The sequence below is a fragment of the Gossypium arboreum genome, chromosome 5 (genome assembly GCF_025698485.1).
Source record: "Gossypium arboreum isolate Shixiya-1 chromosome 5, ASM2569848v2, whole genome shotgun sequence".
NCBI lineage: Eukaryota > Viridiplantae > Streptophyta > Magnoliopsida > Malvales > Malvaceae > Gossypium > Gossypium arboreum.
This window is the reverse complement of record NC_069074.1, coordinates 1,572,506-1,599,830: the sequence shown is the minus strand read 5'-3', so window position 1 is coordinate 1,599,830 and position 27,325 is coordinate 1,572,506. Positions and strand designations below refer to the sequence as shown.

Genomic DNA, 27,325 nt, shown 5'->3' with positions numbered 1-27,325 from the left:
GCCACTCAGTGACATAACTGTTGTGCGTAAGGTGGGGTATTCCCAAGGGGAATTCTTTTGTTTATTCAAATTTAAAAAGTTGTTTTTATTATTTGGTACATATATTAAATATTAAAAATGTTTTAGTAATAATTGGAATAAAATTAAGGAGTTAATACTTAAACAAACTGTAAAGACATACACGCACACATTAGGTTGAAAGAGAGTCATATCACTTATTCACTTATTCCCTGAAGATATGGATGAACGGCCCTTGACAAAGCTGAACACAAGAATTCTAAGATTGAATTATTTAAATGGTTTTATTCAAACTAATAATGAAAACCATGCACAAGTTTATTGGAAATCTAACTCACTTTTGTGGTTGGTAGTCATTTGGACTCAATTCAATGGGCCGTTGACAAGTTCTTTAGATACGATTTTATTGGGCCAATGCCGTGTTTAAATTACAATAGCAGAATTAGAAGATGAAAAATTAAATCCAACAAACAAAGATTGATGAATCGCTGAAGCTGCTGTTTTACCCAACTAAGGGTAGGGGTGAGTAGCAACACATTTTTTTTGGGTACATTATAAATTGGGGGAGGGATGAGATTGTTAGGGCTTAACTCCTCGATCTTAGGGTGAGGAACACAATTAGGAACTCAATTGAGCACCTTCCACTATGTTATCTCTAGATTAAACAATAGGAAAATTTAGGGCGTAGTCCCTGAAATTTGTGTAGTTTTGATACTGATGCTTTTTTAAGTGCCTTAAATTTCATGTAAGCAGACAGATCATCAAGTATCAAAGAAGAAACGAGGAAACACATTCTCTCATTGATATTGATTTTTCTTTACCACCACCCAAATACACAGTTGATGCTCTTTATGATCAACCACCAGTTTTTTTTTTTAAATAAACTATTAATATTAATATAAAATCCCACCATGACATTTCTAAGCTACTAGGAAGCTGGGAAAGCTTAGATGCTCAAATAAGAACACAGAGGTGCATAGTAGGCAGAAACACCTGGCTTAGATCTCTGTAAAAGGGATTGTACAAGTATGGCAGAAGAAATATGAAAATACTCACCCCCCATAAAAATAGCCCCAGAACATGGCTACCTTCCTTCTTTGTTTAGCTCATTTATAAGTACTGTTCATGGATCCTGGCTCGGTTCTCTTCCCACCACAATCTAGCATGCATCTCCCCGAATCTTTCTCGGCTGCATCATGTAACCATAAAGTGATTGAAATGAAAGACGAATACATTTCCTCAGTAAAAATAAAAAATAAAAAGTTCATGGTAGATTTGGCTCCGCATGGGATGGGATTGGAGTAAAATCATTGGTGAAAGCAGAATAAGTGAAGCAGTAATGATGCTGTCAAAATACAAAGATTTCCAGCTCATAAATCTGTTCCTGACTATCAGTAATTCATATCATATCATAGTTGTTTTTCTAAGGTGGACCTCAATCATAGAATTGACTTGTGTTGGACCCATCAGCCTATCAATGGAGAAAAATATGGCTTTTTTGGAGCATTTCTAATCAGCCTTTTAACTGTTTTTGGGGGAGAAAAGATGGTGCAGCATATGCAACATTTCTCATTTAATTCAATCAAATAGAAATATTTTTCCTAGTGACGACAATGCATAAAATAGATCACTAGCTTTGGCCTCCATAGATAGCAGATTTTGGTAACGATCTCTAAAACAGAGACAGTCTGTTTAGTCACTGACGAGGAGATTGCAAGTTACATCACATTCAAGATTCAACCCTATCATGGTCCTTAAAATGCAAGAAAAGCCATCAAATAAAAAGAAATCATCACATGGGATACATCAAAACTATGATGCAAACTAGCAATGAGAGCATACGAACTAATCTAAATTTGATTTAGGCTAACAGATTCATGCAAGCACATTTGTTCATCAATTTTAGTGAAGTTGAAGAAGAATGTCATAAAACCATACCTGAATCTAACTCGCTTAAGCTCCCTTTTACCCCCTGGCAAGGCTTTGATAGTAATGTAAACCCCTGGCTCATCTTGTTCAACCCATTCAGTCTCAAGATCACTGGCATTGCTAATAGACAACTCACCGGAGCGATCAGCCTCTCTTGATGAACTACTCCTCATAGAGGCATCCATTGATGATATCTCTGTCTTGGCACCACTAATACTGGAAAGTTTTGGAGTTGAGGTAACACCGGAATCACAATAATTCCGAGCCTGCATTGGATGTTGATCAAGTGAATCTGAGGATGAGTAGCCCACACTCATCCCTGTTGGACGATATAAGTTACGAGGTAATCGTTCTCTAGTCAATGGCGGTGTTACAGGGCTTGCTTCTGCTGATTCTATTTTTGAGCTCTGGAATGAATCAAAAGAACCGTCATTATTAACATCGAAAAAAATTAAAGGTTGATTCATCCAAACTTTGTTAAACAGGCAACAGCCTAAGAACTTGCCTCATCTTCGGATATAGGTGGTGTAGGTAGTGCAAATGCATTGCGGTTTAATCTCTGAACATTGTAAAGTTCCTTGATCCTGTCATAGTTCTCAGACCACCATCTTTGAGCTTGCCATTTGTTAAACATTTCCCGGCTGCCCAAAAGAAAATAAACTACATTTTAGCATTCTTGATGTTCATGAGATTAGCATACCCGAAATGAGAAATTAGTTCTTCATTTGAGCATGTAACTAAAAAATAAAATGACTGGTCTAAGAAAAAACAGTAACAGCAAACATGCATTAGGGATGTCAAGCACAGTTTTTTTTTTTTTATTTTAGAAAAAAACATTTATATCTATTTTATGGTCTATATTCAATATTTGTGGCTGCCCTCAACGTTCGTTGTAAAAGTAAGATACTACTCTATAACATCCTATTACTACCTTTAATTCTTTTTTTCACAGGTCAATAACTTGAAAATCCAACCATGAACAGTATCATTGCATTATTATGCTTTTCTATGTGGATGGAAATTTTTAATTATAATATTGGGCCACTAGATTCGTCTCATAAGCAACTTTTGACTAAACATTTCCCCTTCTTTGAATCATAAAAGAAAAGGTCAACCAACCTTAGGTAAGGGGAATATTAAATTTTTTCTAAGTGTGATCATTGTGTTTAAAGTAGTAAGAACACTAATCTTCCAAAAAAGAAAAAAAGCATCAGGAGTCTAGAACCAATCAGGAGCTTTATCAACCATTAAACTATTTATAATCATATGAACATGAAAAATGGCAGTGGAAAATACAGTCAATTAAGAAACCAACTGAAATAAAATTTCTACAATAGATACAAAAATATTATCAAAAGAGTCGTCCAACAGATTTTAAATGTGTGTTTTCATCCCAAACATGATGACGTGTATTGTTTTTTTGTTGGTAAAAGATAAGCATAGAAAAGGGTTAAATTTTTGTCTTGAATGTAGTTGTGGAGTGGATAATGATGTGGGCAGTCCCTAGCTAATAATAGTAGGCAAATATGACAAGAAATGGCTCTGTATGAAAGGGGGTATTTTTTATTCAAAATGAAAAAAAGAAAGAAAAGAAGGGAAGGAAGAGGCTTCCCCGACAAGAAGACAAGGCACAGTGAAAAAGCTTCCCAATCCCAACACAATCAATCCTGTAATGTCCCACCCACCATTGATGTGATAATTAAGGCACAATTTGAGTTCTTTCTTTTAGACTTTTATCAGATGATTGCTTTTCATTAGGCGTGAGTGAAGCCTACTGTTTCTTTGTAGGTCCCCTCCCTCAAACTAAAATTCTTCATTTTCTTGCCCAGGTTGCCAGCCCAATGTTTGGATGCCAAGTTAAAACAAACAAAAAATATAAAAAATGTAGAAAATAATTTAAGTTAAAATTTCAATAATATTTATCTCAAGTTTTTTTTTATGTTAAATTATCCTTGGTATTTGTGATTACGTCTATCGCCTAAAATCATAAAGCATTACATCCAATACTTATTATTATTAGAGTTCCCAATTATTTCCTAATTTTAAATTAAAAATATTTTTATTTTTCTTAAACCTAATTAGAAAAACAATTAAAAATAATGAATTTGGGACATTAAATTGTAAAAAGAAAAACATGTAAGACACCGACAAAAAGAAATAGTAGCTAATGTAATATTGAATAAAGGAATCTCTCAAAATATATATTTTATTTCACAGCTGTCTAAATTCAAGCATAAAAATTCCTGAACTGAAAATCAACAAATTTTAAAAGCAATACCTTTCCTTTTACTAAAGAAATTCCATTTAATTGTCTTTTTCTTTGGCCAAATCTTTATTTATTTAATTCTAAAAAGAACAATTAAAGCCAACTCCTTTAAATTAAAATTTTATGTAAATGATAAATAAAGATCTAACGGTTGAAGATAAATCAGAAACCGCGAAAAATTGAAAGGCGCACCTGAACCGTATACGCTTGAGATCGTTGCCGCCATGAGGAAGTGAAACGAAGGTGATAAGTACACCCGGCTCCACCTGAGCTACCCACTCTTTAGGTTCATTTTCTTCGACGAACACGATCGATTCGACACGGCGTCCGCTCATCGAGTTCGGCGTCGCTTCTCCGCTTGAACTCGATATACCTTTCAACCTCGCTTCCATCTCCTTTCCCCAAGTCCTCTGCGTCGCCGAGTTCGAACTCCCTGTCCTACGATACGACCACTTGTAACGATCCGAGTCGGCTTCGGAACCGCCAGGATTCTTTAACCGAGTCTGTGCTGTGCAGGGGTTGCAGTGCTTGTACGCCCCCGACGCTTTCAGTGCCATGTCCTTCAACTAGAACACCCGGACACAAAAAAACGAAAAAAAGGGAAACGCGTCTCATTAAAGCCAAAACAAAGACCAAAGAGCTCGAAAATCTTGCTTGACACCGTGAAATTAACAGTGAATTTACCTGAGATGTGAGGGATTTCATGGCTTGGTTGTGCTTAGTGTTCGGATTATTGGACAAGTCGATTTCCTCTGGTTGAGCCAGTGAGTCATCACCAGCTTGCTTGGACCGAGCTATGCACGTCAGCATTGTTGTTTATGAAATTCTCAGGAAAAAAACCAGAAGTCTTCTGTGAAAGGAACAAAAAGCAAATAAATAACATTAAATAACTACATTTACAATTTGTCAGAACTTTGTAATCAAACTATGAACAGAGTAAAATAAATACATTAATAATAATTAGTAGTAAATGAGTGTCAAGTTTACCGTACTGAAATCTAATGTACTCAGAAATCTGAAGATGAGTAGTTGGAGTTTGAGTGAACTCGAGTTACGAGACTCGGTCAAGGGGGTAAGGAGCTATTTAATTCGACGTTAGAATTAAAGCGATCAGAGATTCTCTGCACTGACCCAATATAAAAACAATAATAAAAGGAAAGAAGACATAAAATGCAGCAAAGAATAAAAACTAAAACCACCTCTCAATCTCATCGGAGGCGAGTAGTTGCCTTTAGTTTGCTTTTTCGGTTCTGTTAGAGAGAGAGGCTGCTTTTTTTCTTTTCTTGGGTAAGGCAAAAGAGGAAGCAAAAGCAAATGAGGTTTTGAGAGGACGGCTCTGGAATCGTTATAATGGGATAGTGTTCATCGACATTGCAATGCCATGTGAAATTGGCCGGGTTTTGCTGTATATATTACATGTAATGGAACTAGAAGAAGTGAAGAAGAGGGGATCGAGATCGAGAGAGGGAAAGAGAGATTGGTTTATGGTAGTAATTGTCTGGGCTCGCCTGATGTTTTCCATTTTTATACTCTTCTTGATGAATTGATTGGTGTCTGTTTGATCCTCTTTTCTGCTGTGCTTTACCTTTTCGGCTTTGGGTTGATTGATGGGCTTAGTCCCAGTCTTTGAAGCCCCAATAACCTCTGGTACACAAAATTGGCCTTATCGGGAGAAAGTAGGGCTTAGGTATAAACTGTTCCTTCACTTCAAAAGCAGATCCAAACATAACTTTGCCATCATCTCATGCTGTGAAGAAATAGATCTTTTACTGCTAATGAGAGTTTAGTACTTTTGTGCATAAATCATGCATTTGATTTAACATCAATGTATGCTAAGAATTTTCGTTAATACCCAAAAAGCCCGTGTTGAGAATTCTCATTGTACGAAATCAAAGACTAAAAAAATGAGCATTTTGTTTTTAATAAGGGTAGTTTTGGCCGTTTATATAATCTTTCAGTTCTATAAGAGATGATTTTTCGTAAACTACTTACTATAAGAGATATTGAAAGCTAAATGGTATGGATTTGAGACGAAAGTTGATAAAAGTATAATCAAGTCAGATTGTATTTTATTTCTATTGAAAAATAAAAATTAATCATTATAAGTTAAATCAAAGAGTAAAAAAAAACCTTAGTATTTTTAAGTTAAATCAAAAGCAAAATTAATCTTTTCATTAAAAATTTCAGTAACTTTTGCTATTAAAAATAATCTTTATGCATCAAAATAAGATACACATAATAACCACGTATCACTATTTAATTATTTTGTTAGTCAAGTCAATTTTTAATAATACAAATGTAGGAATTAAGTTAATGATTTTTTGAGTAAAAGATAAATTCTCTAGTGTGGATTTGACCTACAACCGAAGCCGCAGCAAAGAAGGCCACACGGTAAGATTAAATAAAGTTAAAAGAAACAAGGCCTGGCCAACGCGACAGAATTTATGCCACAAAATTTCCTTACTTGGCCGTCTTTTGCAAAACACAATTGCATTAAGTGAGACATAAATTACATCAAGCACTTATGATCATTGGAAACATATAATTTACAAGACCCAAACGAGAAATGTAACCACACCTTTTGCTTTTGACTTGAATTTGCATGAACGAACACATTCAACATAAACACAAGAGGATCTCCACAGGCGGAACCCATCAACCTTGTTTGATCTCAAATCTGTATAATGTGGTTCTCCATCAGTCATGTCATCTAATTTAGGAGCTTAACCCTTTCAACAAGATTCCAATGCATGTGCATCTCATTTCAACCTGATGGTTTCATTGGGGAATATAACATTGGGATTTCGAATATGGGGATTAAGGGCTGCCAATTCTTTCCATTTGGCTCCGGTACCATGAATACGAGACGAGATGCTCCACAGAGTGTCACCTGGTTGAACCTTTGCTGTTGAAGGGGTTGAAGTTTTGGGAGCAGCCTTGGAGTAGGACTTCAACAATGGATGTTTATTGCTCTTTCCCATTCCATTGGCAAGCAACCAACGGGAACCGGACTGTTGTTGGGTCTTGGTACCCCAAAGTTTCTTCTTGCCAGGTTCAGTCTTCAAGCCTGCAACATGGACTTCTGTGATTCTGAATTGAGGAATCTCTTCCTCTTGTGGAGCTTTTTCTTCTTTTATCTCCTCCTCATTCACCTCGTTCACCGCAGAGTCTGAGTCATCATCCTCTTGATTGTCATTCCTAGAAGCTGACACTGTAGTATATATCTTTGGCTTTGGTGGCACAAATACTCTCTCCACCTGAATAAGTGCAAGCATGGGTGTACCGACTGGCTCATAGTTTCTTAAAGGATCACGAAGTTGCACCATCAATGCCACCGTAAAGTTATTTCCTAACAAACCACACTTTTTAACCCGCCTTTTCTCTCCTTTTGACCCTCTGCGAATCAAGTCCAATGATGTAGCATGATGAGCAGCAAGGATTCTAGAAGTCCGCTCACTTATTTGATCTTCATCATCATTGAGTTCACCGGAATCAAGTCTCATCCATTCATCAAGAGTTAGAGACAAACCCATTAATCCATCAACATCATCACCATTGTTTTTTATGTCCAACAATTGCAACCCACCGGTTCCATCCAGACCAAGAGACCCACTAACACCAAACCCCTTGCCTTGAAGGGCCGAAATTTCCCCAATTGACTGCGCACTGATGTTTGCAGGTGCATCCTCATCTGACATGCCAGATTGAATTCTCAAGCCTTCCATGGAGAGTGCTTCAATCTTATTCATTGCCAATGGAGCAAGATCTTCAAGGGATACATAATCTGAGCCCATCTCGTTGACGGAGGTCGAACTACATTTGTTAGAGCTGAGTAGAGGTGATCTTCTTTTAACTTCCTTTTGCCCACTAGACAGATCTTGCCCAACCTCAAACCCATTCTGCAACAAACACTGCCTGGATAGAAGAAGCAATAACATACAATATCAGTACATGGGATGATTTAGCAAAAAAAAAAAAAAGTTTAAGAAAGAAATATGGAGCCACAAACCTCTCTGGTCCCTCCAAAGTAAGGGCATTTTCCCATGCTACTTGTTCCATATTCTTGCCAGTTATGTCCACCAAAGGCATCAACTTACTTGCCTGCATAGAGAGCTTTTCAATACCAACCGAGGCCAGTCTCTGAAGTATATCCATTATACCAGAACCCATTTCAGCAGGTACCACAACAGGACTAGAAACCTGCATGATAAGGTTCCCACCATTTTTAGCGTTGCTGAAAAGTGAGGGATCCATAGACCGCAAAAAACCTCCATTCTTTGTCTGAAGAAATGGACCTAAACCTTCTCCAAGAGGAGGCAATTCAAGTGGCTCTTCAGGAGGAAAATGAACTGGACTCCCAAATCCACCAGAAGTGCCAGGCGGAGAATGATGAAAAGCTTCCTCATTCAATCCCCACTCATGCATTAAAGCTTCTGTCTCCAGGTCTTCCAACACTTTAGCCCTCGTTTTGCTGCTCTGATTAGTTGCCACCTGCCGCTCTTGCTCACCATCTAAAATAAAAGATGACAGATCATCAGTCAAGTTCCCCCAACCAGATGTAGTTGAAGTGTCGAAGTCCTCTTCCTCGGCCACGTCAAAATCAAATAACAAAAAACCACTGGCTAGAGCATCTTTCTCAAACTCCCTAAGTAAACGCTCCCTTGGAGACTCCGGCTCAATGTCAGAACTCGAGCCAAATGGACTATGATCAATACCCAGCATATTCAAGAAGTCATTTGCCACGGACTCCGTAACTTCATCCAAGCTAAGTGACTTTGCCTTCCTATTTGTTTTATAATTAGCTTTATTCTCCAAGTAGTCTTCAGGATCAGGAGAATCTAATGCCGCCTCCAAGTTTGTAATGCCATCTAAAGCTAACTCCAATTCTCTCATCAATGTTTCTTTTGAGCACTGGTCATCCTCTTTGGAATTGCAGTCTTGCACCACACGCCCGTCACTTTGATTACTACTACTTGCCTCATTCGAGGAATGAAGATGAGAGCATTTTTCGTGATTTACTCCCATACCGGGATTACTTTCAACATCTTCAGGGCTTTCCATTGTCAATAGAGCCTGCTTTTCTGAAGATAACTCTATCCCCTTTTCCACAATAGAGAAGTCATTATCTTCAGTTTCCTTTTCAATATTCTCCTTACTTGATTCAGGTCCAAAGTAAGATGGAGGTTTGATGGGCTCAAGCTGTTCAGCTAACACATCAGGTCCTGGCTTAGAAGCAGATGAAGCATCTGCCTTGTCGTCATCAAATTTCTGATCTACCCTTTTTGTATCATCGAGCTCTGACTTTGACACTGGCAAAACTTCATGAAGATCTTTTACCTCCTCAGCAAGAAGAGATGAGCCAAAGGACCCAAAATTAACAAAACTGGGAAGACTCTCAACACGCCTCATTGTGCCCTTCTGATCTCCATTAGCAAACTTAGTAAATGATTTTCCCATACTCTTCATATGTGACAAATTGGAGCTGTATTGACTATTTCCTAGTGGCACACGATCATCCGCAATGATCATATACCCAAGACTAACATTCATTGTAGCACCCTTGGCTTTCCCTGATAACTTAAAACTTGTTGTCCACTTCCCTGAGCTCTTCTCTTCCTCCAATTCCTCCAATGTAAGTGGAAGCAGCCGTGTAAGGTCAAGTCGATGCTTCCCCAAATCAAGGTCTGGTGTTCCAAACACAGAAGCATAGAGCAAGAAATGCTTGGCCTCATACTTGGCTGAATGATGAGGTCCACTTCGACTACCTTGTACTGAACATGTATGTGTCAGCTTCTCTTCAAATTCAGCAGTTCCATCAAGAACCTTAGCAGGACGAGTCATTAGCCCCCCATCCCGCCTCTTCCAGTGCACACATAGACTGAAATCATTAAAACTAGACGGCAAACCTTCAATGGAGTGTACTTGAAGTGAGAAACAACAAGCGAACCTACGGTTTCTAACATTTGAGAATGCCTTCAAAGGCTTCCAATTCCAAATGGATTTCCTGTCTTTACGAGATGGGTCCTCATTACTATTCTTAAGCTTTGATTTTGGTTCGGGATAGTATGTTTTCCCAGCTGGTTTTGACCATGTATTCAAAGCAGAAAACGAAGTCCTTGGAGGGTTCTTGTCCAAATACAAAGCCTTGCTAATAGCTTCAATTTCATTCAACAACTTCCTATTACCAGAATCTTCACCATTCTTCTTAGCTTCAACTTTGGACAACATCATCTATTTTACATCAAAATAAAATAATTAGATTAAGCAATAAAAAGAGACTCCCTTTGTAAAAAAAAGAAAAGAATCATTACGCAAACCAAATCTAAGAAAACATAGAATAACCAAATGAATCAAGTAAAAACTCCGAAATTAAATTAAATCAAATTACCAAATTGATCTTTCCAGCGACCAAAAGTTCCCGATCAGAAGCCTTGTTTTAGCCAGTTCTATACATAGATTCTCTTTGGCCTTTGCCTATCCAAAATTTAAAAAAGTTCTCTCCATTCAACAAAAAAAATTCAGCGGAAAGTTTTGAAAAAGAAAAGGAAACCACAAAAACATAGAAGCTGAAATAGAACCGGGCGGAGAATTCGAAATCTTACAAGAACCGAGTTAAGAATTCTGTAATCGATTAAAAACAAACAAATAGACAAGCAAACAAGAAAGAAATCTTACACGAAGAGTTCAAGTGCCTGAGACTGTTCAGCCGCGTTTGTCTCGACGGACCACTTACTGGCTGGCCCCTTTCGTCTTTGAATTGTCGCTGCCTTTTTCTTAGTCCAAAATTTCAAATCAAACTACGAAAAGGCTACATATTTCATATTACAGATTATATTTTATTTATAGTTATTTTGCATGTATTTACCGTCTGCGGGTCTCATCTTTGTCTGAAATTTGCTTCAACGGCTGTTTATTTTCCATTTTTTGCATTTTACCCCCTCTTTATCGTTGTTCACCGCTCAACCATGATGTTAAAATAAGATCACAGGAAAATGAAAACCTTAAATCGCAATAAATATGAAGCTCTGGGAAGATTTGGTATCAATAATTATACTAATTATTATAAAGTTTATGCATTTCAGTTACTGTTTTAAGTAGATGTCATTGAAAAGGTTTCACTTGGTTACGGACTTGCATGAAGTTACTAAGCTAATAATCTAATAAAACAATCAATCATAATTTTAGAACACAAGGAAATTCATTCAGTGATATTTTCTGTACCAATTGATCGAGTAAAGAGAAAAAAAAAATGTAAGAGGGTGGAGTTTGGATTGAGGTAAGGAGAAAAAAAAGTGTAGGCAGAAACGTAATTAATGAAAAATACATGCTTTGGTCATACCAATATAAAAAAGTTCCTTTCATTGTTGGAATTTTGAATTTTGTAGTCGCCGGCTGGCTGGCTTAAAGCTTAGGCTTAGCTGTCCCATTGACAATATGCAATTTCGCCACGGCATAAATTCCTTACTTAACATGATTAAGCAACTCAAGGACTTTCCTTTATTAGCCTTTCTTACGTTAAACCCAATACTCGAATACCCATGAAATAAAATATTAAATAATCATGATTTTATGTTGTCATAAATTCTTTAAAAAAAATTTAATTATATTTGAATAGTGCACTATTGACTAAAAATATTAAAATTATCTGTAGTCCATGGTGCCCTTGCTTAGAATATGTAGGAATTAATTGCATGATATTCTGGTGAAGATAATTTGAAAATTGAGAATATAGAAAATTTGAATTCCCCTCTATACTTACCTTCCCCGCATTACTCGAAAATTCTAAAAATTCTTTGGTATATGCCCTTTCCCTCCGAAAATCACGTGACTGAACCTTCAGAATTTTTTAATTTTTTGAAAACCTCCACGTCACGCGTAAAAGCAGATTTTAAATATCTTTAATTTATTCATGTTCAAGTAAAATGACGATTCAAAACAAACAAATAATTCTATTCACATGCCATGTTTATGCAGCTGTAAACTGCAACTATCAGATGTGATGTAGTAGTTGAGAATAGGGGACCAACAGAAAAATTATGGAATCAGTACCAACCAACCAACCAAATCTAGATGCCTTTAAGCCTTGATTTTTAATTTTCAATGCAAGATTTAAAAAGCTTTAATTTTCAATGGCATTAATTACAACATGATGCAACTTCTACGTAAGTTTGATTATACTTTTAATGCATATAGGCTCAGTATAGAAATGGATAATTATCTATTGGAGTACCACTAATTGATTATGGTTAGCCCATTCTTCATGCATAAACTAATTAGTTAAAAAAGAAACAGTTTCTTCCAGAGATACCCTAATAGTGCTGACAGTATCTGAACTAATGATGTTTTTACCTTTTGCTCTTCTGGTTTGGCAGCTTAAAACAATTTGAAATACAGCAGTACAAAGACGGAAGTAAAAGTTAGATAGATTCATTCACTACTAAATGAAAATCGAATTTACAACACTAACTCATACACCAAATCATGACCTATAGAATGAAACTGTTGGCAGTTAATTACACTCGAAGCAAAAAAGGAAAAAACCACAAGCTCAACCCAAAAAAATAAAAAAATTGCAAAAGGAGCCCCTTGCCCCAAAAAGACGGTAAAAAAATGAAAAAGGGAAAGCAAAACGCCCGTTGTGGGCAGAAGACCAACCCTATTCTTAATAAACACCCTATGTTCTTTTTCTTAACATGGGAAAAAATCATGTGACCCAGACATTTAAAACCACCAGCCTGGGAGGATAAAAAAAAAAGAAGATAGTATACACATGGAGATAAGAGACAATGTAGTTATATGCACAAGACTAGCACAGTGGTTTCAGAGAATTGATACCTACAGGATAGAGTGCACTGTATTTATCACTCCGAACGTGGAAGTAAGAACCCAAAACCAGAGTTTTCTCGAATTAGTGACGGGGGATCAATATCAGTTATGTCCACTTGTTGTAAGGACTTGGAGATGTCATCCACCGAAAATGGGATGCTGCATTGACATGAGTTTTAAATATAGAAAACATAATATATTTGGTGAAGACAAAATGGGCTTTAAGTACTCTTCTAAACGAAAAGGGAAAAACTACCTTGAGTCATCGTCTAATAGGAAAGAACTACTAACAGCATTGTTGGAGTCCTCGGTCATCATAACTCTCATTTTTGCAATGACCTGCACAATTGCAAGTTTATCTATAAAATTAGAAGTCTAGAAAGTAGAAATTTCCAAAGCTCCAAAAAGGCGCAAAATAAACACGTTTCTTATGTAGTATCTTGAACTCACATCCGATGACACGCTATGTGTGCCATATTTGTCATCCCAATACATTGTGCTGATTCTGTATAACTGTTGAATGCTAAGTACCTGAAACAGCAGCAACAAAAAAAAAAAATGATGGAAGGTTTAAAGGAGGAAAATGTTTAAGAGGTAAGGAATCTTGAATGAGACTGTCATTTACCGGGCAAAGTTCTTTAGTTATTTCATTCAAGGACTTTTTGGGTTTTTGATGAATAACCTGAGTTGCAAAGAAATGGTCCATCAGTTAGTCATTTGAGATTAATGATTCGGAGCAGTTACTGGACAAGAAATGCTATAAGAAGAATCTAACCAGGAATCCAACAGCCTGTCTTATGTGTTTCAGTTCATCCCATGCCGAACCTGCATACTGTTTACAAGAATTCAAGTCAAGTAACAAGAAAAAATGGCAGGTTATAACAATCACAAATGGTTCCATATATATAGCTTACTTCCTCAGTTGCCTCACTGCACCACTGCTCTAATTCAGCCAGACCAGCTTTCACATACTCCCCATTACTGAATGAGCAGCACTCACGTCTCAAAAGAAGACTGCATATGTATGTGTAAGACAAATGCCAATCATGGGAAGTGAACACAATCTTTACTTTGTCATATAATCAAGTAAAACAAATGTGCATATATATTCACACCTGTTGAATAGCTGAACGTTGATGAATGAGAAAATTTGAGTGAATACTTTACGGACGAGGAAGGGAGGTACCTGTATGACCAGAAAAGTGAGACTTGTAAAATCCTGAGAGGAAAGATTATATATATTTTTTAATTGCAAGCAAAGATTGAGATCTCACGTGGTTAGATTTCATTATCTTCAAATAGTGATCCAAGCTTTTCACAATGCTTTGCCAATGAGCAATTAAAGCTTGCTGAGCAACAGCATTTGATTGAGAACGCCCCTTCACCAAACTTGCCCGTGATGTCCTAGGAACCTGGAATGTATTGAAAATATGCAATTAAAGGTGCTGCAGTGTATTTATTCATACTTATTTGCATCCTTAGTCACGAGATAACCATAAACAACATAGCAGTGAGACCCCATGTTGCATAACCCCCACAACCACACATCTCCCCCTCTTCTCCCAAAAAGAAAATTGTCATTCTCATTTTCATTTTCAAAAGTGAAAAGGGAACAAAAAGCGTTAGACTGAAAAAGAGATAACTTAGCAATAACCTGAATACACAAGCCAAGCAATGGAGAGATCTCTTTCTTCAGATTGTCTCTTATCATTCCATATATCTTCTCAAGGAAGGCAGTAAGCTGCTGCTTAAACAGTAATGCAGGATACTTGGCCTCAACTTGCCGTAAGTCATCTAATCTACCAAGCCCACGACCACTGAGAAATGAAAGTCCAGCACTTTGGGGAGATGCCCGTAGACCCTAGTATTCATATTAAAAGAAAAGAAAAACAGGAAAAGATAATTAATTTAATATATGGAAAGGCTAGGATAATTATTTCAGCAAGATAATAGTTGCTTACTTGAGACATCCTCCCAAAGAGTGAAGCTGATGTTGCTCTTCGTCTTTGTGGTGTCAAACTGGCAGCTCCACTTGCTTTAAGTGTGTGTTGGAGCAGCAGTAACAATGTCGATGAATTAGATAACCAATAGGCTAAGACATCATTATTGTCCTGGACCTTCAGTAAGGCAGACATAGCTTACATTAATGATATCTTTTCATCCAGAAATGATATAAAGACAAGTTAGTGGTGACTTGCAGTTGGTTCCAATCTAATCCTATCAGCCTTGAGAATGCACTTTTCAGAGCTGATGAAAATTTATTGGCTAATAATGCACAAAAATTTAAAAGCCAAATTATAGCTTACCTCTATTGCAGAAGCTATTGTTTGAATGATGCGGTCAAAAACAGTTGTTCTTTCAACTTCAAATGACCTCCAGTGAAGAAGACATTTGTATACAACACAAGCAGCAATCGGCTTGCTCCCGGAAAATCCCAGATTTTGTGATATACACTTGATCAGTAGGTCCTGATTCTCCTGAAACACAAAAGGCAGATTAGAAGCAATAATCAAAACTGCTACATCCATATGAATAGGAATATCATATTCAAAATTAATATCATATTCAAAATTAAGTTTCAGATAAGATATTAGAATGAGTTCATCAAAAGTTTCATGAATTTCAACGGCCACTAACCTGCTGCTTTTCATTGAGGTATTTCTGAGGCTTTTCCTCAGATTCAGGCTCACGTGCATTTGATAAGGCAAGAGTTGTATCCTGAGAAGAAATTGAGCAGTAAGCAATATAATATAAAATCTAGAAGATCATCTATCTTACAAATTTTAAGTTCCCATTATCACAAATAATGAAGTTCACTACCGATGGGACCTTTGTTTCTCCGTTTAGAACATTTCCATTCTCCGGTGTCCTCTGCAAATTAGTTAACAAATAGTCAGAATATATTTCTCTAAGATTGTACATTAAAGTTTACAAAATGAGAATGCGTAATGAACTAATAATATCTAATTTGTACAGGAAGAATCATTGCTCTTTGTCTTGCAGTCAAAGATTTCCCGGTTGGAGACATTGCCAGTGACTGCTGGCGAAGTACTTGAATCTCAGATTCCGAATTGGCAAGCTTCTCTTCCAGCCTGAGCATAGAACAAATCAACTTTAATAGGTTGAACAATATTGAATCAAGAAGTTTCAATTAGACATAGAAGGGGGAAAAAGGCAAGGAAGGGTGTTTGCAAACTGAACCATTAAGTGAAGTAATATATGTGTGGCAGATACATTAGTGTATTATGATAACCGAAAACCAGACAGGATAGAAAAAGGAGAACTACTTTTGCAATTTTTCGGCTCTGAGATTATTGCGATTGGGTCCCATTTCTACCTCCTTTGTTTTTCTTTTCACATTTTGATACTGTTAAGTGGTGTTATCCCACATCTGTTAAGTACTAGTTCCCTATGGTCTTATATTAAAGTTGGGCCTGCCTTGTAATTGCCAGCTGGTTCTAGGTTGGATGCTCAACAGATACAAAGTAAAGCTAGTTTGTATTCAAACAACTTTCTTTTTTACACAGACCTCTGCACTGATTCCTGAAGTTGGTCCACTTTTCGCTCAGACTCTTCAAGTTTCTTCACCAGCTCTGCATTTCTGGTTTCAGCATCTGTACAAGCATTACGAGCCTCTTCTGCTGCCTTTGTTTCAGATAGCAACGAAGCCTACAATGACAAATGAACATTTCATCCTTGCTGTCATAGTTAAAGTTTCTAAAGACTCCAGCATAGCCAACAATGTTTAAGCTAGTTGTTTGCCAATATCTTTTGCAGGCAGAAGTCGATTCACATTAAACACAAGGGGGAAAAAAACTGTAAATAATTTCTGATTTATTGTAATCGTTGACTGACATTTATCCTGTAACTTCATAGATTCATTGACATAAATTGATTCATCTATTCTCAGTCTTGATTGGCAATTTCATCTGGTTTTCAATTTTACACCCTAACAAAATGAAGTTGTAGCCGCTGGCAGCAACTAAACATGTCAGCATATGGTGCTACAGTTGAGATTCATTGAGAGCATATATTCTAGATAGATATATATATATATTTGTAAAGAATCTCATAGGAGGGAAATAGACATACACCGACCACAATTGCGAAGGTTAGAATTCTTACCTTTAAATTCTCTACTTCAGCAGCCAAGGAATTAACCTTTTCTGTGTCCTCAACAATAACAGGAGTCTCCTTAATAACTGGAGGAGCTTCCTCAATAGCTTTCCGAGCAGCCTCTTGCTCTGTTATGACTCTAGCATTTGCTTCTTCCACTTGAATTTCCACTGCATGCAAAGCATCATGCAACTTGGCAATTTCTTGTGCCTTCTCCTCTTCTAAATCAGTCTGTCATTAAATCAAAAAGTAAAGGTTTTACTGGTTAAAACAGATAATGATGACGTTTTACAGAAAATTGTAAAAAAACAATAATGTATGATAGAACATAAAAATGGCATAAATTACCCTCAAACGTTTCTCAAGCTGCAAACGCCATGTAAGTTCTTCTACACGTTTTTCCAGCTTGTCTTTTGCTTCTTTGAGTGCCCCTGTTTCTCGGGCAGCCTAAATAAATTTAAAGCACTGATTAGTGTGTTTAAATGCAAAGTGCATTAAAGCTTTTTTGAGCAAAGTTGCACAGAAAAAAAGTGATCAAACCATCTTGAGCTTTCTGAGCTCTCTCCTAGCAACCCTTCTCCTCCAACCACATTGAGTAGTTAATGCAGCTTTCTGGAGACTCTTATAATAAGAGTATGCAACATGGCAACGGAAAGCAGCCTGAATGTTAAGAAAAGCATTAAGTAAATATTTAGTTCTCCAGTTTGAGTTCCACAACTTCATTGCTTCACAAAAAGGTGCAACTTTCATCCAAAAATCACATTAATTTTATAAAGATTAAGGTGTTGTTTGATAAACTGAAAAATTAAGTGCTGAAAAAATAAGTGTTGAGAAATTAAATATGGAAAATTTAAGTACTGAATTTTAAGTTATAAAATTGTTTATTACTTAAAATTAATTACGAAATACAATTAGGTTGTTTTATAAATATAGATTTTAAATTACAAAAAAATTATATTCTACATTTTATCCTTAATTTTTAAACATTTCACTTTACTCTAAACAAAACCAAATTTTAAACATAAAGTTTTTATAGGATAATATAATATTAAAATAAATAAAATAAAATTGAATTAATTGAAAAGATTCTCCATTAAGTGATAAGTAGCTCTTATCTATTTATTATTTTCCACACTTTTTCAGAGAAAAATTCTATCAGGTTGTTTTTATTTTGGATTATCAAACATGTATAAAAATTAAATCATTGAAAATATTAATTTTCAATAGATTTAATTTTTTCAATAGTCCATCAAACAAGGCCTAAGATAACATGATTAAGTAGTTATAGCGGAACCTGAATGATAATTGCAGCCTTAGTTTGCTTTCTGAATCTGAATTCATTCCGAGCAGTCATTGCCCTTAAGCCAGTCTGCAATGTGGTTGCGGACTGCCTTACTGTTAAATAGGATTCCCTGGCAATGTGCCGCCTAAAGTTCTTTTGAATCTTCAAAGCAGCTGCTCCCCTTCTCAACTGCTCATATAGCTTGCAGGCTAGTATACCTATACAGCGAAAAATAAAAACAAACAGGTCATGACATAAACCAGATATGCATTTCAGCATGCTGAAATGTCAAAACTAAGAGAATCTGAACCACGATTGCATTTCAAAAAATACTTCTACACTTTCTACTTCTGAAGAGTGAATATCATCAGCTTCACACAGTGCTTTTTGAAATTCAAATGACACTAAAAAGATACCTCGCCAATGTGACTGCAACATAATTGCAGCTTTCCGTAGTGCAATGAATTCCTTCCATGCAATATATGTCCGAATCTGTCTTTGAATGGTTCTGGCTGCATTTCCAAGCACTTCTGCCCTTCTGGCATCTAACTCAGCCATCTGACCAGCTCTAAGGAAAACTTTGGTCTTACCTATCTGCCATGCCAATCATGTTAAACAGAGTAATGCGCAAAATTACAAACCCACCGGTGAATGCACACTAATTTTTGTGTATGTTTTGCATGGACGATCCCTCAAGGTCTTTAATCACAGTGGACATTAGAGAGAGATGGCTACACCTCTGACAGAGCTAAAAGTGCTAGATAGCAGTTGACAATAATTCACCAAAGGTACATTCACTCATCAAAACACTCAAATCAGCAGCATTCATGATGAAAATGGAAAGAAACAGTGATCAATCCAACCAAATTAGGTACTTTAGAGATAGAGATGGAAGGCTATAACAACTAGGTGAGGTAGTCTTTAAAGCCAAATCAAGGCCGAACATGGAGCCTTTTTTCCTGTGGTCATACTACTTAGAGTAAACTGCAATTAATCAAGGATTTCACATATTCCAGCCCTATTTTGCATGGAACATGTTAAGGACAAATCAGCCATTACTGACCCAGTTTACGAGTAAGATTCAAAGATACAAGCAGATATTTTCATTATAAATCATCTCTTGATTCCTACTGCCATGAACTCAGTGGTGCTAAGAGCCTGTGCTAACCAGAAAAAAGGTGTCGCATGAGAAATACATCACATGTATTAATTATCAGTTAGAGGCATGCTCAAGAGATTACGGTACTTGAAAATCAATAATCCTCTAGCTATTCTCCATTTCTCACAGATCTAACAACAACCTGTTGAAGCAAAGACTGGGAAGTGAGAACATCTAGCCCTTGTCAATGGAGCTAGGACAAAGTGAAATTATATTTCTATGATGGACAGGACCTCCCCTTAATCCTCTCATCCCATTTTACTTCCTAAATGTTATGACCAGAATAAAAACTGTAAGGTTGTGTTTCAGTTACCTGATAACCTTTCAATCCCATCTTGTCAAGGATCATTTGACATGCAACCTTGTCATCATGACTGCACATGCAAAGAAAGAAAAAATAAATGGTAAAATCATCAAGTAAAACCATATGCAATAGTAGGGAAAAATTAAAGTAGACAAAAGATGCATTACATTAATTTCAACATCAATCAATATAACATAAAGGGAGGGGGGGAAATTACAGTACAATTGTACAAGTCTTTGGCTCAAAAAGTTCAAAAGCACAACTTGAAGTTCTATACCACCCACTTCATGAGAAATATTAAATAGAAAGATCTTAGTTGGTCTATCATGTAATGTTACATTAGCAAAACTGTGATGCATTCTTTTCATCTTATACATTATCAAGGATAGCATCCATTGGATGAAAATGTCCATCTCTGTGCTATACAACTTACTTCCCTGCCAAAATTTCTGGAGCAAGAACACCAAAACGATGAAGAAACTCATAAAATGTTCTTCTTGTTGGATATCCTGCGCAGCTGATCCTAATTGCCTCAAGAACACCCTACAAGAAAGAAAAGACACAAATAACTTCGTAACAACCACCAAAACGACCAGATTTGATAATTTGGAGCAAAACAAATAGAATTATTAAACTGCTAAATTATACTCACACCACATCTTAATTGCTGAATTATATTGGCATTCTCAAAAATAGCAGGCTTGAGGACATTGTTTGGCTTCACACATCTAATATAGTGAGGCTCTGTTGAATTCAACGTCTCCATCAAAGATTGAAGTTGTAGCTGCAATTTAAAAATATATATTTACTTTGCAGAGGAAATTATATAAAATTCCAAGTTAATAAGTTAGTAGTTGCAACTGCAAATGAAGAAGAATCTATCAACCATGTCATCTTTATCTAGAAATCATTCATGTTAATACCATCAACCCACCAAAATAGGTGCATAATAATTGTATTATTAGAATGAGTGGATTACCCCCCCCCCTTTCCAAAAAAAAACGTGCATACACACACAGACACACACAAAAAAAAAAAAAGAACTTCATCCAAGAAACAAAAAGAAACACTAGGTCAAAAGTCTGACGTCTATATAAACCATACTGATGAACTTAGAATTCTATTTCTCGTGGTCCTATTATTAGTTTTCTGACTAGGAACAGGTACTCTATGCTGACACCCAAAACCTGGGTTATAGAGACCATATTCTAAATTAAATGCCTGAGCATTTCTAATCCCTTTATTTAAGTAGGTTTGAAACATTTTGAAAGCTTCACTTTTCACGAGGTGCAACTCAAAATAGAATTGATAAATGGACCAATAATACCTTAAAGCGTGATCCAATGGATGAAAATTTGGATGATTTTGAGGACTCCTCAGCAGGAGGAGGAAACAAACTAGCCACAAAGGAGCATTTTGAGGCTGTCAAGAGATCTTGATGTTCAGCCACTACATAATCTTTGTTCTTGTCAAGGAACAAATCAGCCAGATAAGTTACCTATGGAGAGGACAACAAACATTCAGTTAAGTTAATGTCAGTCACAGAAACTTGGAGATATATAACTTGTAAGGCGAAACAAGTTACCTCTCCAGCATAGTGAGAAATTGTAAAACTAGTACGAGATAGTTTCGGTTTGATAAAGCGCTTGTTGTTTTTGAATGTCTGGAACAACTTCTGAGCAAATGTTTCATGTGTGGATTTAGGAAACATACTGCATGAAGCAGTCAAGTAAACATGAAATTAACCGAAAGTAACAACAGTGTACAGGATGGTGACTGATACAGGAAGTAATCTCTTCTTCGCTAAATAAGCATCATATGCACGTGCACAGAAGCACTATAAGCTACACAGCAACTATAGCTACTTGGGTCCCTTAATACAAAAAAATAAATATCAAATAAAGAAAAATAATAGAAGCATACCAAGCTTCATCAAGTAGCGCAATTATTCCTCCAGGTTTCTGCAGAAAGATAGAACCAAGTGATTGTAATTATGCAACATGACACATGACAAGACGGAGAAGGATACTTATGAAGAAACAAAACATATCATATTCTTCAAAAGATTAGCTCATATGAATGAAGAAGAGATAAGCAAGCAACAATTTCTGACCTTCTCTATCAAATCCAAAACATCCTGGTTATCAACAAATTCTATGTAGCTCCAATTAATTTCTTCTTTTGTGTATTCCTCCTGTTCCATTTTAAAAACATGCTGCAAAAACAAAATTTTTCAGAATAAGCATGCTCAAGTTAGCATCCGAAGAAGGGGAAAATAACTATATAAAAGTCACAAACCTGATTGAAATGCTGCTGCAGTTTTTCATTAGTAAAATTGATGCAAAACTGTTCAAAACTGTGGATAAAAGAAAATAAAGGAAACCTTGTTAGCTACAATAGCAAGCGCTTTATTTTATTGTACTTAAAAGGAAAATGTTTTACCTATTAAGCTTAAAGCTCTCAAACCCATAAATATCAAGTACTCCAATCAATTGCTTAGAGTTTGGATCTTGTCCAATTGAAAAGTTGATCTTATCCACAAGCCTGATGGAAACAAAGAAAAATGTTTTAGAAATTCATGCACATGGTCGAATATAAAGCAGAAATGAAGTTCCTTTACCAATCAAACAAGCGAGAATAGATTGTTTTAGATAATGCATCCCTGCTACCAAATGCAGCAACTGGATCCAGAGTTCTTGTAATAATTTCTTCTGGGGTAACCATCACACGCTTTATTAATGAATTTTCCAAGCTCTTGATATCACACCTGTTATATACATTGTTTATGAGACATACTGATTAAAGAAATAATACAATAAAGAAATACATTCAACAAGATGAGGAATAGATCATACTTGAGCAGTTCAGCTGTCATATTAAGATGGAACCTAGATTTCTCATCCTTGATAACTGAAGAGTCAACATCAGCTCCCTTTGCAAATTCAATATTTCCAAGATGTAAAATGGCAGCCACAACACAAAAAATTGCCTCCTGAAAGAATCATTCATGGTGAAAATTATGAATGCAACTGCAACTTCACTATATTTTCAAATTCAAACTAATGGAAAAGAAGACTGACCTGCTCTTCTTCACTGATTCCAACTATATCCATGGCCCTTATAGTTGTGAGGTACTCCTGAGCATCATCTACCCCATCCAATGCATAGCAACTCGATTGATTGAGGTAATGGAAAGATTTAGGGTCTCCCAATTTAAACTTTTCTCTAACCTGAAAATTGTCAGAAAACATAACCAATAATTGCTAATCATTAGCATCATAGACAAGGCTAAATGCACATTAAGGTTGATGCCAAAAACAGATATATTCATTATAAGTTCAAAGATCAGTACCTCAGGAGGTGCTGCACAAAGAAGGTAAAAGCAGTGATAATTTCTTTCAGGATTTGAAATTTGACAAACTCGAGACCGTTCCAGCAAATATGTACGAACAGCGGCCCCAGAAATCCTCCCATTCTTATCAAATTGAATCTCAACAAATTTACCAAAGCGACTACATAGAACCAACAGACCAACAGGAAAGAAAACTCAGATAAACACAAAAAACTAATTCATATAAATGATAAATCAAACAATTGATTGGAAAAGCCATCATGTTGTATTAAAATAGACCAACCAGCTGCAATGGCTAAAACATGAACTGACCTTTAATCCATCTTTGAAAAACTCCGTAGACCCTATATTTGATATTATAAATGGGGAGTGGAATAGACTATCATGTATGAAGAAGGTTGTAATTTTCAAATCCTACAGACACTCACCTTGAGTTGTTGTTTCTAACAGTTTTTGCATTTCCAAAAGCTTCAAGAACAGGATTAGACTGCAAATGTTAAACATCCATATGTAACAAGTCAGGTGGATGTTTGGTAACCACAGCAGAAACTACACAAGAATGACGAATTTAAGCAAATAACAAGGAAGCCAAGAAGGTTGTTAGGTTTAAGATTTTCTTACTTCTAGAACTTGTTGTTCAACAGTCCGCCCTTCAACTCCAGATCGACCACCAAGGTATGCAAGGTATCGCATGAGCATCTTTGTAGTCTCAGTCTTACCAGCACCACTTTCTCCACTAACGAGAATTGAGTTGCTTTTTCCCTCATTCATCATTGCCCTATTTAAACCATAAATCAGTGAGAGAATTACTCAGAAACATCTGTTGTAGAACAGAGGGTATTTATTACTTGGAAACATCTGATGTAGAAAAGAGGGAATTTACTTATATGCAACATCTGCAACAGCAAAAACATGAGGACTCAGCTCGCCAAATCCAGCGCCTTTATATTGTTCCATCATGTGAGTATCATAGAGGTGCGGCAACCTTTGGAATGGATTTATAGCAATCAGGATATTTCCAGTGTATGTCTGAGGAAAGTAGAAAAGAACTGCAGTTCAGCATGCAAGACTATGATGGCTTTGAAATCAAATTGACAATTATCTTTGCTCAAAATCTACTTCAGCATGCCAATAGAAAAGAGAGAACAAAAAATATCTTACATAGATTTCATTAAGTTCATATCTCATGGCCAAGTTATGCAGCACTCCAGGTTCATGCAAATATGAAAGCTTCGTCATGTCATCGACACCTCCGGGAGGTGCCTCAGTATCTTTTGGAAATACCTTTGAGATATTTGCCACAGCCTGCCATCAGTTCTTTGGTCAGTAAGAATAGTAAGAGACTAAAAGTAGAATCCATCTAAAACCAGACTAGAAAATATAAGAAAAAATAGCAGAGAATCTAGTAGCTCTAAATATCAAAGTTCACTCTGAAATAACTAAATGAACTCTGGATGCACGTCTCAAACTAAATACAAACAGATTCTGCAGACAAATGGCTAAGATAGAAGTTGCTTGATACGGCCGTGTCTGCCTTTAGAACTTGTATGTTATGTAGTAGGATTGAAATAGTAGAGTTAATAATCACAAACATATTGACATCTAATACAATTTTTATTTTTTTTCAAATAATTATGTGGCACACTACAGATATACATAACAACAATAAGATAAACTCACAGTTTTTCCATTTGTTGTGTGGACATGAACTTCTTCACCACTGATTTTAAAAACTTCTCCATCAACCCATGCAAGTGCAGGATCTTCAACCCATACATGAGAACCTACAATAATGTTAACTGGAGCAGCCTGCGAGTATATGAAAGTATTAGCCACGCAAAAAAAAAAAAAATTAGAAACACAAACAGTACTGACTGTCTGAAACAATTATGCAAAAAAGAATAGGTCATGAAAAAGATCAAGAATGAATTATTTTTGGTTTCCTGAAATAAGCAGTATGTCAAAGTAGTGAACATTACATATCATAATCAGTTTAAGATGAGCAAGAATGAAACCTAAGTGTTTGACAAGGAGTAAAATAGTGCTATTTTTTTTGTAAATGAAGTAAAGAAAAGCTTATAACAAAGAAATATTTCTTAGATTCTGTGTGAATTTCATAACAATGGCATGACACTCTATCAAGCACTACCGCTTAAACTTTGTTCGTAAGAACATAAATCCTCATCGAGAACCAAATTTGCAGCATAACATGAATATTCAAAATCCAAAGGAATCATAAATTGACAGTCAATGCCACTCACCAAACTAACTGGCATAGTGGCATCACCTCAGCATGGCAACCTCAACCTCCATTTCAACTGCCGACTTAAGTCTAATTATGATTCAAATAACTACCACCAATTTTCACCATCCAAAACCCAAGACTAAAAGTTATTCATTTGATACTGCCAACTTAATATCTCCAGTATTTTATTAATAGTTAGACATCGATTGAGAAATTAATAATAATTGGTAACAAAAAGGATCTCAAATCTTATGATCCTAAACATATAGAAACTAAATTACACTTATATCCTCATAGACTGATCCAATAAAATAATCCTAACCATAAACTTCATTTAAATAAAACTCACTTGCAAAAATAAAACACAATAACACCAATCAAACCTAGCTTTGCATCTTGACTGCATTTCGATTTTTAAGTCAGCTTAAACATTCAAATTTTCTAATCTTAGAAACTGATACATTTGAATATTGGTAATATATAATTCAAGAGCCATTCATCATTTTCCAATATAACATGAAAAAACGAAGAAGAAATAGCAAGGAATACATCAAAGAATTTCCTACCAATATTTATAAGATTGCAAAACTATAAGATATATTAAATATAAGTGAAACTAAATAGAATAACTCAAAAAAAGAGTAAAGTAGGAAACAATTAGCAAGATGCCACGTTCAACTGATTCAACTCAGCCAAAAAGAAACTAAAACAGTCAAAGCAATCGAGTACCATGACGATATGCAGCGATCTTCCTCCTATCAACTCATTCGAGAAAAAACCGAGTCGATGATAACCAGACTCGGCGAGTCAGATCGGACCGCAAAACCGACTGGTAGCTGAAGAGTTTTAATAGCAAAAATATAATTAAAAAGAAGAATAACAGAAAGATGGCAGTTGAATTCACAAGAAGACGATAACAAGAAGAAAACAATTTTTTTCAAGATTTCTGCTCTCTTTTCCCACTTTTTTCACAGACCAATTTTTATTAAAAAAATGGAAGCAAATAAAAATGTCGATGTGGTTTTATATACAAAGGCAAAAAAGCATAAAGGTTTTTTTTTTTTACTGGTCATCGGGGGTCCAAAGACAGTAGGTGGCGAAGAAGGTCAAGTTGGACATTCGCGATCGCCACCATGGCAAAAATAGTGGGGTATTCGGCTCTAAAACCGACATTTGTGAAAGTTTTTACACTAAACAAAGTGTTTTTTTATTCGATTTTGGTTAATGTTTTAAGTCTTATACTTGTTATTATTTACGGTATTTTGCCATAAATTAAGTCCCAACTAAGCGAAGGTGGCTAGTCATTTTCAAATATAAAAGAAAGGTTGGGGTTAACTGAAAATCATCGTCGCATTTAATTCTAATATTTTGATTTTTTTTCTTTTGTATTAATTAATATATTAAAAATTATACCTCGTTTAAATAAAAGTTTTATTATATTGTAGTTAAATAGAGCTTATTTAACTAAAAATACTTTAAAGATTTATTTAAACAAAATGTAATAATTTAATGGTTTTTCAATATATTAAAAAATTTATTCCTATTAATATGTTTTTAACAAAGAGTGTGGCTATAATTTTATACAGTGCCGCAAGATTATAAGATACTTCCCACCTTAAATAAGATTAGACTAAACTCTTCAATGACTTTATGCTAATTATGTGTATTTGATAGATTAGAAAAGTATCGATATTTTATCCAAACAATAATTAAATAGAAGTATTAAATATATTTATATTGTTTGATAAAATAAATATTTATTTTAAAATATTATTTTTATTTTATTTTTAATATTATTAATATAATATTTTATATTTTTAAATAGTTT

The 27,325-nt window shown here is 35.6% G+C and overlaps 3 protein-coding genes across 8 annotated transcripts; all 3 read right to left on the bottom strand.

The window, feature by feature from the left end:
- Positions 1-784: 784 nt before the first annotated feature.
- On the bottom strand, positions 785-5,779 carry LOC108484582 (protein Brevis radix-like 4). 4 transcript variants are annotated; one of them, XM_017788410.2, is made up of 7 exons: positions 5,413-5,779; positions 5,201-5,339; positions 4,898-5,063; positions 4,406-4,779; positions 2,453-2,588; positions 1,957-2,354; positions 785-1,207 (listed from the first exon to the last, which is right to left on the bottom strand). In XM_017788410.2, the coding sequence occupies exons 3-7, from the start codon at positions 5,021-5,023 to the stop codon at positions 1,129-1,131; spliced, it is 1,113 nt and encodes a 370-aa protein (XP_017643899.1). In that variant the 5' UTR covers positions 5,024-5,063; positions 5,201-5,339; positions 5,413-5,779; the 3' UTR covers positions 785-1,128. The 4 variants fall into 4 exon arrangements, with proteins under 4 accessions (XP_017643899.1, XP_052884805.1, XP_017643896.1 ...); XM_053028845.1 differs by having other exon boundaries at positions 5,206-5,334; XM_017788407.2 differs by having other exon boundaries at positions 5,206-5,779.
- A 907-nt stretch (positions 5,780-6,686) lies between these two features.
- LOC108486300 (protein PLASTID MOVEMENT IMPAIRED 1-RELATED 1-like) lies at positions 6,687-11,487 on the bottom strand. Of its 2 annotated transcripts, XM_017790272.2 has the most exons (4): positions 10,889-11,448; positions 10,602-10,687; positions 8,223-10,444; positions 6,687-8,128 (listed from the first exon to the last, which is right to left on the bottom strand). In XM_017790272.2, exons 3-4 carry the CDS (start codon positions 10,442-10,444, stop codon positions 6,973-6,975), a joined length of 3,378 nt encoding a protein of 1,125 aa, XP_017645761.1. In that variant the 5' UTR covers positions 10,602-10,687; positions 10,889-11,448; the 3' UTR covers positions 6,687-6,972. The 2 variants fall into 2 exon arrangements, with proteins under 2 accessions (XP_017645761.1, XP_017645762.1); XM_017790273.2 differs by lacking the exon at positions 10,602-10,687 and having other exon boundaries at positions 10,889-11,487.
- A 1,137-nt stretch (positions 11,488-12,624) lies between these two features.
- LOC108486313 (myosin-17) lies at positions 12,625-26,714 on the bottom strand. 2 transcript variants are annotated; one of them, XM_017790303.2, is made up of 39 exons: positions 26,227-26,714; positions 24,933-25,061; positions 24,414-24,557; positions 24,136-24,281; positions 23,874-24,030; positions 23,681-23,739; positions 23,253-23,412; positions 22,981-23,130; positions 22,756-22,892; positions 22,521-22,667; positions 22,343-22,444; positions 22,199-22,256; positions 22,014-22,115; positions 21,824-21,861; positions 21,486-21,612; positions 21,228-21,398; positions 20,553-20,684; positions 20,334-20,443; positions 19,910-19,970; positions 18,854-19,031; positions 18,450-18,655; positions 17,696-17,815; positions 17,504-17,602; positions 17,165-17,386; positions 16,569-16,708; positions 16,014-16,131; positions 15,860-15,910; positions 15,677-15,757; positions 15,346-15,516; positions 15,001-15,156; positions 14,694-14,900; positions 14,314-14,451; positions 14,155-14,225; positions 13,954-14,053; positions 13,815-13,871; positions 13,665-13,721; positions 13,490-13,570; positions 13,296-13,378; positions 12,625-13,198 (listed from the first exon to the last, which is right to left on the bottom strand). In XM_017790303.2, the coding sequence occupies exons 1-39, from the start codon at positions 26,227-26,229 to the stop codon at positions 13,075-13,077; spliced, it is 4,593 nt and encodes a 1,530-aa protein (XP_017645792.1). In that variant the 5' UTR covers positions 26,230-26,714; the 3' UTR covers positions 12,625-13,074. The 2 variants fall into 2 exon arrangements, with proteins under 2 accessions (XP_017645792.1, XP_052883477.1); XM_053027517.1 differs by having other exon boundaries at positions 15,869-15,910.
- Between the last annotated feature and the right edge of the window lie 611 nt (positions 26,715-27,325).